The sequence below is a fragment of the Cydia strobilella genome, chromosome 18 (assembly GCF_947568885.1).
Source record: "Cydia strobilella chromosome 18, ilCydStro3.1, whole genome shotgun sequence".
NCBI lineage: Eukaryota > Metazoa > Arthropoda > Insecta > Lepidoptera > Tortricidae > Cydia > Cydia strobilella.
This window is the reverse complement of record NC_086058.1, coordinates 13,746,585-13,756,516: the sequence shown is the minus strand read 5'-3', so window position 1 is coordinate 13,756,516 and position 9,932 is coordinate 13,746,585. Positions and strand designations below refer to the sequence as shown.

Here is a 9,932-nt window from a genome sequence, read left to right as displayed (position 1 = left end):
GAAGAAATAAAAGAACAATTCATAATCATAATAAGTTTATTATTATTACACTACCCATTGTATAAACTAAAACTGGCAACACTAAATATAAATGCCATTAAGACTTAGCACCTTGCAGAACCTTCCTCACTTCATCATCAGTCGCCAAGTCCAATGGAGTACAATCCTCACTATCCTTCACTATGGTAGCTCCGGCCTCAACCAACAGGATAGTAGAGTTGAGATGCCCGCAGAATGCAGCGTAATGTAAGGCGGTTTGTCCACCGTCATCTACAGCATCTATGAAACAACCTCCGTTCAAAGCGGCCTCTAAAGCTTTCGTGGCGTCTCTGTCGGCAGCCCAATGTAACGCCGTCATGCCATCGTCACTTCTTTCGTGCTTCAGCTCAGGGTTTTGTGACAATAACTCTGTGACACGCTCTGCTAAGTTCTCACGAGCCGCTTCAAGCAGAGACAGTTCATTTTCTTTTAATTCAGGTTCGGGAGAATATCGGAGTGATGATACTGTAACCCAAGCTTCTTTAGTATTTGTGTCAATTAAGTCTGAACATTCCGGATCAAATTTCTGGACTAAACCAATGTACTTTTCCTTCGCCTCGGTAGAAGGCATGTCTCCAAGAGCCCTCCATGCCTCCCATTTCCTGCGGCCACGTCCGTCTAGCCAACCAGGCTTGGGTGTGTTACAAACCCCTTCCATACCCTGCTTGTATAGACCATAGAGCTCTAAAAGCTGATTGTTACCAAGCTTTGAGGTTAATTTCCGGACATGATCAGCTGCCTTATTGAAAGATATGTCTAGTGGTGACTGGTCATCATCAGAGAAGTCAGAATCAGGATAATCGAGTGCTTCTGCCATTCTAATTACTATCTACGGAGGTTTACTGGCTATTCTGAACTTGAACAGTTAAGGTGAGGCCTTCTAAACTGTGGTGTTGTTTGTTAGTGGCATCAGCGGCCCCGGACGGGCTCGCAAACTCAATGAAGCCGTAGCCCTTGCTCAAACCAGTTGAGCGGTCAAAGATGACTCTGGCAGTCTGAACTGGCCCAAATTGAGCAAAATATTCCCTTAACTGACGATGGCCAATTGTCCATGGTAAGTTGCCGACATAGAGACGCGCGGCGCGAGCTGTGCTGGCCATACCCTATGCAGAGACCACTTCGAGCAAATGCAAAGACCTGTCGCCGATCAGCGCCCTGTAGTCCACGCCGGAGCTCTCACTGAGCGAGTCGAGGTCGAGCAATGCACCCTTCAGCCCCCACTTCTTGAGCAGAGCTTCAATGGACCAGTCCGTGCTGCGTTCCTGGTAAGCACACAAAAATCTAGCGTCAGTGCCGTCCAAGAGATAAGCTACAGTGGACAGGACTTCTTCAAATTGTGACGGCTCGTAGAAACAATCGGACGCTAGGAGCAGGTCTACAGGGCGGAGCGAGTGTACGTCGGCTAGAAACAGGCCCCAAGCGAGCCCGAGTAGCTGTACGTCACGCCCGGGAACTAACCCGTTGGCTTCGCAACAATCGGATAGATGCCGCAAAGATCGCGGCAGTGCAACACTATCTGATAACGTAACCTCGGCCCCGCACTTGGCGGCTAATATCCCAGGCAACCCAGTTCCGCAGCCTAGCTCTAACACTCTTAGACCGCGCAAATGCCGCCTCTGCGTCCACAAATACCAAGCCAATAGCGGCGCAGATGGCCACGTGTAGAACGAGTAGCCAGCGGAAAGGAGCTCCGGTATTACTATCTCCAAGTATTCACCTCGGGTATCGCCGTTAGTGCTCGATTTGCCACGAAATACGAATTTCTTCAATTGGCCGTTGACAGGACAGGCATCGCTCATTGCATAAGCATTTCCAACGAAAACACAGGATTTTTTCCGATAACGCAAGGCTCGAAAAATTTTTACTGTCAAATTTTGTGTTGCAACATAAAGTAAGATGAAACTCCCTAATATACCTATAATTTTTCGAGCTTTCCAGCAACAACATAAAAATAAAAATGTCCAGGTGAGCGAACAACTTTTTTCACTGTTCATATAAAATAAATAAATTAAAAATTTGTAAAGGTACAAAAAGGAATCCATTAAATTATGCTACCATTTGCAGATACAAGCATGGAAAAATTTTAGTTTACCTGTTCGTATGTATATTTTTTTATAAGGGCAACACAACGACAGAAAGCTATTTGAGCTTCTAATTTACATTTTTCATAACTTATAAAATATTCAGCGTCATTAATGATATCCTGAACATTCGAGCATGACGTTATCAATTTCATTCCTTCTTCACATACTCTTCCTCTTCACCTCTCTTCACTTCACTACTCATTCACTCACTAAAAAAAATCACTTGTCCTGTCCGAGTTGTCCAGCGGGGTGCACAGTGCTGCGTTGTAAAAAGTTGTTTTAAAATCGAAATATCTTATTTTTAGAACAATTTCGTAAAAAAGTGTAAAACACCATGTCTGTAGCAGCTAAAGGTAAGTAGTTATTGTGTATTTTTATCCTATTACCTTTAAATTGATTAACTTGTTTACTTGGCCGGTGCGGGGTCAAACTCCAAACTTTCATGGAGTTGTTAATTTACTTCGTTTTGTAATTAAAAGTAAAGTTTAAAACTTTTTAGTTCGATATAATTAATCTCAGTTTTTCTATGGTTTAGGTAACATGTTTTTGAATATTTTTAAGTATTGCTAGACTATACTACGTACGTAGTTGGGTAGTAGGTACTGAAAAAAGTTAATTACACCAATTTAAATTATTAATAAGTGGATAAAGTAGTTTTTAATTTGTATTATAAGTGTAGACGTAACTGTGTCACGCTTGGCTGCAGTTATGGGAATAAATACTTAGTTGCTGCCAAGTTTGAAACCTTGTTAAATTCATATGATAGTCAAGGTCTGATCGCCGTACGAAGTACTTAAATTCTGAGCAGGGGATGTAATTATTGTTTTTTTCTATTTAGATTATTTATTTTTGGATATATGTAGTTCAAGTAAATGATAGACAGATGTTTAGCAATCTACAGAAAAAATGAATGAAAGAGAAATAATTGTCTAGGCATCCCTACAAAGCTTATTTGTACACATGTTCCTTCACTCTTTGCTTTCTGACATATCTAATCCTGAGAAAAACAAGGTTTTTCTCTGTATAAAAAGTAGTGTTGATGTTAGGTTCCCAAGCAGACTCCAGGGCAGTGAGCCATGGCAAAGGACATGAACAATGCTAGAAGAATGATTTTAATAACAAAACTTCCATGAGACACAGACATATTAAATATATTAATAACGGGTCACTCACGTATTTTAAGTCGAACTCCATACCGAGGAGTGTCATCAGGAGCTTGCAATGACGGTGACGGACCAGCTCCTCGGACAGAGCTCCTTATGACACTCCTCGGTATGAAGTGAAACATGTCGAGCGTTTTTCGACTTAAAATACGTGAGTGACCCGTTATTAATATATTGAATATGCTAGAAGAATGATGAAATATTCTTACTCTACAGGTATCTTCATTGTCGGTGCTAAGCGCACTGCCTTTGGCACATTCGGAGGAGTGTTCAAGAACACGTCAGCCACTGAACTGCAGACACACGCATTCAATGCTGCATTAAAGGAGGCAGGTGTTGCCCCTACGCAGGTTGACTCTGTTGTGGTCGGACAGGTCATGTCGGTAAGTGAGTCAGCCACAGCTACGTTTGTTTTTTTTTCTGAATTTTAAAATATGGAACATTTAAAGTAAATGAGGACTATGTTTGTATGAAAAGGCGATTTCGCGCGGGTCCTCCACTTTCGTCATAATGGATGACCCCCTAGTCAGGAGTGCGAATCTTTTCGCTTCGGGCAAACTCGGCTCCATTCGGCACAGCATTGCTCCGAGCAATTATTAGGGTTGGCACAACTTGACGTCCCTTTGCGTGCACGACCACAGATAGGATAATGACTTGGATTTTGACAACCCTAAATAGCCGAAAGGGATAGTGCCATATATTAGAAAGGGATAGCATGATTCGACCCTGCACCGCTGTCAAACTTTGGTTTTGTAGGAAGTTTCCTTTCTGTACGGTAGTACTATTATTTATTCTGTGCCCTAGTCCTTAATTTTTAGTGTTCAGTGCAAAACTTTGTTTTGACAAACGGAACACTTATGGGATCACTTCGGTCTTGCAAATCAGTTAAATGCGTTTTTCTCAGAGACCGTTTGACGAAGATACCTAAAATTTATGCATTACATTTTTGGTATTAAGGTTTTGTCGCCTAAATAGTGTTTAGTTTTAAGTCTATAAAATGCAGATATATATGTTAGTCTGAAAGGTATTTGTAATATGAGGCATATGGGCCTTGTTGCCCGATTTAAATTTATGAATAAATGTGACATTTCAACCAAAAGGTACCACATTGTTGCTTGTCGATAAGGTTGATTTCTAATTGAAGCTATATGGAAATAGCGCCTTACTGACAAGCGACAATAAGTGAAACCCTTTTGGTTGAAAATTGCACAAATAAATAAATTAATTAATAGCCGTCATAATATCTCTCTCTCTCTCTCTTTAGCCTTTTTCTACTCTTTGGGTGTAGGCCTCCTTCATTTTGCGCTATTTGTCGCGGTTCTGTGCGACTTGGAGCCACTGTTTCCCCACAGTCTTCTTAATGTCGTCGTCCCAACGCATCTGGGGTCTACTTTGAGGACGCTCTTCCTCCCATGGTCGCCACTCGAGTAGTCTTTTGCTCCACGAATCGGTCTTCCGTGCTATATGACCAGCCCATTCCCACTTCAAATTGGCTACGCGTTTTATATCATCATTGACTTTGCTCTGTTGTCTCATAATATACCTATCACTTAAACAGTACCTAACATTTGCACTGTATCATTCTCCGCACCTAACTCACAAACTATTATGTCCAGGCATCTCAAACTGACGGCATCTACACTCCCCGTCATGCGGCGCTTAAAGCCGGTATTCCTCAGGAGAAACCCGCACTTGGCATCAACAGACTATGCGGCTCTGGCTTCCAGTCCGTCGTGAACAGCGCACAGGTAAGTGCCAGTTACATCATCCGCACTTGACAGACTGATCAACGTCACCCGGCGCGCCGCGGCGGTTTACTATGAAACTTTCCATACAATAAAATTTTGCGAACTCTTTAACGATGCAAAACAGTTTGGTGTGCAGACTCTACGGGCCAGTTGCACCAACCACACTTGACAGACTGATCAACATCACTCGGCAGAGAACTGAAAAGTCCCATACAATATAATTTAGCGAACGCTTTAACGGTGACAGACGGTTTGTTGCAACCGATCCTAAGTTAGTCAAACTAACCCTGTTTGACTAACGGACTGATTTACAAAACTCTGCAGTCATTTTTTAAAAATATAGTCGTTAATAATTATAATATCTTTCCAACTGTTATCAGGAGGTATTTATAACATGATTAATATGAACTGGTTTATTACTAGACAATCTAATCTCGTGAATTTAAAGAACAATAAACATACGCAATAAATAAATACAAATACATAATGTATGAAATATTTTTGGAACTTTGTACCTGTTGGAATAGGACTCGAAAAGAGTCAAATAATAATTACAAACCCCGACAAAATATAGTGTTCTAGTGCTGTCGCTCACTAGAACACTATATTTTATTTAGTGATTAATAGTATTTTATACAATCGCGATATAATAGAGAGCTTTTCAATCGAGTACCGTGTTTAAGCAACGAAGTTTGCTGAGTTGCTTAAGTAAGGTACTTAAAATACGTGAGTGAAACCGCTAAGTTAGTTACGATACGATAAAGTATAAAAGTGGCCTATAACTAATTCCTGTCAGACCCACAGATGACAAAAGTTAAAATTTATTACATCATTTTTAACCTTATAAATATAACTGAGTCACTACATTTAATCAATAGCAGAGTCCAATATAGACTGATAAGGCCCACAATCTTACCAATACTAACTTGTGTGTTGTTGTTGTGTTGTATTCATGATGATATAGTATACCATATATTTACCAGGACATCATGACCGGAGCAGCCAAGATCTCTCTGGCCGGCGGCGTAGAGAACATGTCACAAGCCCCGTTCGCGGTCCGCAACGTCCGCTTCGGCACCATGCTCGGCCAGTCCCACGTCTTTGAAGACACTCTGTGGGCTGGTCTGACGGACTCGTACTGCGGACTGCCCATGGGCATGACTGCTGAGAAGCTTGGAGCGCAGTTCAAAGTGACCAGGGATGAGGTGGACAAGTTTGCCTTGGAGTCACAGCAGAGGTGGAAGAAATGTGAGTTTAGTAAAATTTGTTGGGTGCCATGTTGGATTCTTTGGATGAGTCTAGGTTAAACTACTTCGGCATCATGTTCAGCCGGTCCCACGTCTTCGAAGACACTGTGGGCTGGTCTGACGGACTCGTACTGCGGGCTGCCCATGGGCATGACTGCTGAAAAGCTTGGAGCGCAGTTTTAGGTTACCAGGGATGAGGTGGACAAGTTTGCCTTGGAGTCACAGCAGAGGTGGAAGAAATGTGAGTTTTAAGTTTAGGACGTAAGGGGTAATCCATAAATTACATCACACGGAGGGGGTCAAGAATATGTGACATGTTGTGACACGTGGGAGGGGGGAGTCACAAACTTTGTTACGTCACTTTAACTTCATCAGTAACCGAAAAATTTTTTTTTTTAATTCGCTGTACAGTTAAATAACAAGTTTTTGGGACGATAATCGTTTTTATTCGTTTAATTTTCTTTCCTAATCAGTTTTGGGTTATAACATTTTTAATATTTCTTTTGTCAAAAATATTTTGATACAATATTAATAATACTTTATTCGATTTGCCGATTTCGTTGAAAAAATGTGACGTCACACCAGGGGGACAGGAGTTTGCCAAGTGTGACCAAGTGTGACAAGGAGGGGGGGAGGGTTCAAAAAACCTAGAAATTCGTGTGATGTAATTAATGGATGACCACTAATGGACGCCCCTTAATTTCTCAGTTCTAGCTAAGCTCCATCGTACATGCATTTAAGGGTAAACCGTATTTTTTGCTATCAGCTCACGACGCAGGAGTGTTCAAGGCCGAGATCGAGCCCGTGACCCTGACGGTGAAGCGTAAAGAGGTCAAGATTGACACCGACGAGCACCCGCGCCCTCAGACCACCATCGAGGGTCTGAACAAGTTGCCGCCCGTCTTCAAGAAGGAGGGCCTTGTTACTGCTGGCACTGCTTCTGTAAGTTGACATTTTTTAGGGTTCTGTACCCAAAGGGTAAAAACGGAACTCTATTACTAAGACTTCGCTGCTGTCCGTCTGTCACCAGGCTGTATCTCATGAACCATGATAACTAGACAGCTGAAATTTTCACAGATGTATTTCTGTTGCCGCTATAACAACAAATACTAAAAACGGAATAAAAGAAATATTTAAGTAGGGCTCAAATAACAACAAACGTGATTTTTTTGCCGTTGTTTTTGCGTAATGGTTCGGAACCCTTCGTGCGCGAGTCCGACTCGAACTTAGCCGGTTTGTTACTAATGTTTTAAATTTAATTTTCCTAGGGTATCAGCGACGGAGCCGGCGCCATTGTGCTCGCTGGTGAAGAGGCCGCAAAGGGCCTAAAGCCCCTCGCTCGTCTCGTGGGCTGGTCCTACGTTGGCGTAGACCCCTCAATCATGGGCATCGGCCCTGTACCAGCTATTGAGAGCCTGCTCAAGGTCACGGGACTCACGCTTAACGATATCGACCTTGTTGAGGTAAGTGGAACCCTTCGCCACGCTTGTTATTCTTGTGAAACCCTTCGCACAGCTATTACTGGGCTGTTCGTCGTAGTAATCATTACACTTTATAAAACAGTCACCCGCCACGTCTGTCCGTTTATAACTTCAGACTATTGAACAGATTTCCATGCGATTTTCACCTATCAATAGAGTGATTCTTGAGGAAGGTTTAAGAGTATAACTTGTTAAGGTTTTGTATACCCCGTGCGAAGGCGGGGCGGTTCGCTAGTTTCTGAATATGTATGTTTTAAATATTCAGTGGCATTAAAATGTAGTATTTTGACTGAGAATTTATTTTATTTTTGATATTTAATTACGTTTTATCAGATCAACGAGGCGTTCTGCGCTCAGACCCTCTCCTGCGCCAAGGCCCTCAAGCTGGACCTCTCCAAGCTGAACGTGAACGGCGGAGCCACGGCGCTGGGACACCCTCTCGGAGCCTCCGGGTCCCGCATCACGGCGCACTTAGTACATGAACTCAAGTAAGTTAGACAAGTCACTTTTTCTTTAAAGTTTATGTGGTAATCGGTTTCAAGGTTTTCGGGGTGGTGCTAGTACTTCACCTCATTGGGAAATTAGGTATTCATACACGAACGAATAAAATATATTTATTTCGGAATGTTCAAAATTCCATACAATATTGTTAGTACCATCGTTATAGCTACAATGTGTTAGTAAAGTTATAGTACAATGTGTAAGTTTTATAATTTTATAAATAATTTAATTAATTAATTTAAAATAATTTCAATATTTATTTTAATGAATAAGGGGGTTTTGGCACCAATGTTTATGAAACTTTTGTTTCAGACGCCGCGGCCTCAAGCGTGGCATCGGCTCGGCCTGCATCGGTGGCGGACAGGGCATCGCGCTGTTGGTCGAGGCTGTCTAAACCGCACTGTGTTTCCTTGAGACTGATCCCAACATACAATAGTTATTTACGATACAAGTGCGGAAAAGAGGAAATTCGAAACGAGTGGCGATAAATTAAAACACGCCCTAAGGGAGCGTTTTAAATCGACACGAGTTGCGAATTACGTATTCGCACGTGTATCGTACAAGGTTTTACAGTACATATGGCCCCTATTTTCGACATAGTTACGTAATGTACTAATTATCGCACTAGTGCCGTAAAGTAGCCCCATATGTAGTGTAAATATTTTTAATTTGTACCTTATTGTATACCTATAGTAAATTGGGAGAATTTAGTTTGTTTTATAAACCAATGAAACAAAAGAAATGCTTCTTTATTTGGTTCATAAAAGGTTCTAATTATATTGCATTGGGCCTCACGAGGATAAGATATAAATTAGTGCACTTTAAAGCAACGAGTGCGTGAACTAAGGATGACTCACGCTAGACCGGGCCGTGCCCGGGCCGGGGCGTCCAACATGTCATTTTCTATGACGGCTGATCGGTGATATCGTGGTGCTTTCCATAGAAAACGAAGCTCCGGCCCGGCCCCGGCCCAGTCAAGCGTGCATCCTTTACCTACTTGTATTTGGTTACTTATACTGAAATTATGTCTTACTGTCTTATACTTTAAAGAATTACGTAGGTAATAGTTATGTTTAACACTGCCTCATGCCTGTAGGCCGTGGACATGATTGGAGCGACAATATCTCGCCGCGAGATAGACTAGCCGTCTTCTACTAACTCTATAAATTAAAGGGGGACGTGTAGTCTATGTCGCGGCGAGATACTCTCGCGCCAACCATGTGCTAGCCCGGCAGTAAATGCAATATATATTGGCTGAAATCACAAAATTTGTATTTTCATAAAGTAAATTAAGCTATATTTTTAATACGCTGTTTCACGAGATTTGGAAGTATTTGTATATTATATTAAATTTTTATTGAGTTTATATACAAGTTTAATACATCATTAATAAATCAAACTATTTTTATATGCCTTGTTTTCTTTCATCTTTTAGGTCATCTTATCTTATCTTATGGTTTTCGGGGGCCCTTGCGGATACACTTCGACCCATAGGGATCTTTTGTTCAGTTACCCCCTAGGAAAGATCCGTCAGCTACTTTAAAGTCATAATATTCTTTTTCATTTCTCATGTTCTGAAAGAGGGTCATTGTTGTTCTAAAAAGTGTGCAGAAAGTGATACGTTTCTGCACTAGAGCATTTTACTTTCCAGGTGAGTTTTTGTTTTTAT

At 41.6% G+C, this 9,932-nt stretch overlaps 2 protein-coding genes across 3 annotated transcripts; one reads left to right on the top strand and one right to left on the bottom strand.

Annotated features, from left to right (window-relative positions):
* Nucleotides 1-18: 18 nt before the first annotated feature.
* LOC134749498 (acyl-CoA-binding domain-containing protein 6-like) lies at nucleotides 19-1,913 on the bottom strand. The gene is made up of 2 exons (XM_063684439.1): nucleotides 1,192-1,913; nucleotides 19-857 (listed from the first exon to the last, which is right to left on the bottom strand). Exons 1-2 carry the CDS (start codon nucleotides 1,836-1,838, stop codon nucleotides 98-100), a joined length of 1,407 nt encoding a protein of 468 aa, XP_063540509.1. The 5' UTR covers nucleotides 1,839-1,913; the 3' UTR covers nucleotides 19-97.
* A 411-nt stretch (nucleotides 1,914-2,324) lies between these two features.
* LOC134749583 (3-ketoacyl-CoA thiolase, mitochondrial) lies at nucleotides 2,325-9,671 on the top strand. 2 transcript variants are annotated; one of them, XM_063684584.1, is made up of 8 exons: nucleotides 2,325-2,476; nucleotides 3,503-3,669; nucleotides 4,903-5,034; nucleotides 6,018-6,282; nucleotides 7,048-7,223; nucleotides 7,550-7,744; nucleotides 8,096-8,250; nucleotides 8,576-9,671. In XM_063684584.1, the coding sequence occupies exons 1-8, from the start codon at nucleotides 2,458-2,460 to the stop codon at nucleotides 8,655-8,657; spliced, it is 1,191 nt and encodes a 396-aa protein (XP_063540654.1). In that variant the 5' UTR covers nucleotides 2,325-2,457; the 3' UTR covers nucleotides 8,658-9,671. The 2 variants fall into 2 exon arrangements, with proteins under 2 accessions (XP_063540654.1, XP_063540653.1); XM_063684583.1 differs by lacking the exon at nucleotides 2,325-2,476 and having other exon boundaries at nucleotides 3,481-3,669.
* Nucleotides 9,672-9,932: the final 261 nt, after the last annotated feature.

Bases quoted from the DNA above. Each gene is read 5' to 3' on its own strand.
- LOC134749583 (XM_063684583.1), top strand. From the start codon at position 3,481: ATGAAATATTCTTACTCTACAGGTATCTTCATTGTCGGTGCTAAGCGC. The intron at 7,224-7,549 runs GTAAGTTGACAT...TAATTTTCCTAG, and splicing joins TTACTGCTGGCACTGCTTCT to GGTATCAGCGACGGAGCCGG. The intron at 8,251-8,575 runs GTAAGTTAGACA...CTTTTGTTTCAG, and splicing joins CACTTAGTACATGAACTCAA to ACGCCGCGGCCTCAAGCGTG.
- LOC134749498 (XM_063684439.1), bottom strand. From the start codon at position 1,838: ATGAGCGATGCCTGTCCTGTCAACGGCCAATTGAAGAAATTCGTATTT. The intron at 858-1,191 runs GCTGATCGGCGA...GATAGTAATTAG, and splicing joins TCCGGCGTGGACTACAGGGC to AATGGCAGAAGCACTCGATT.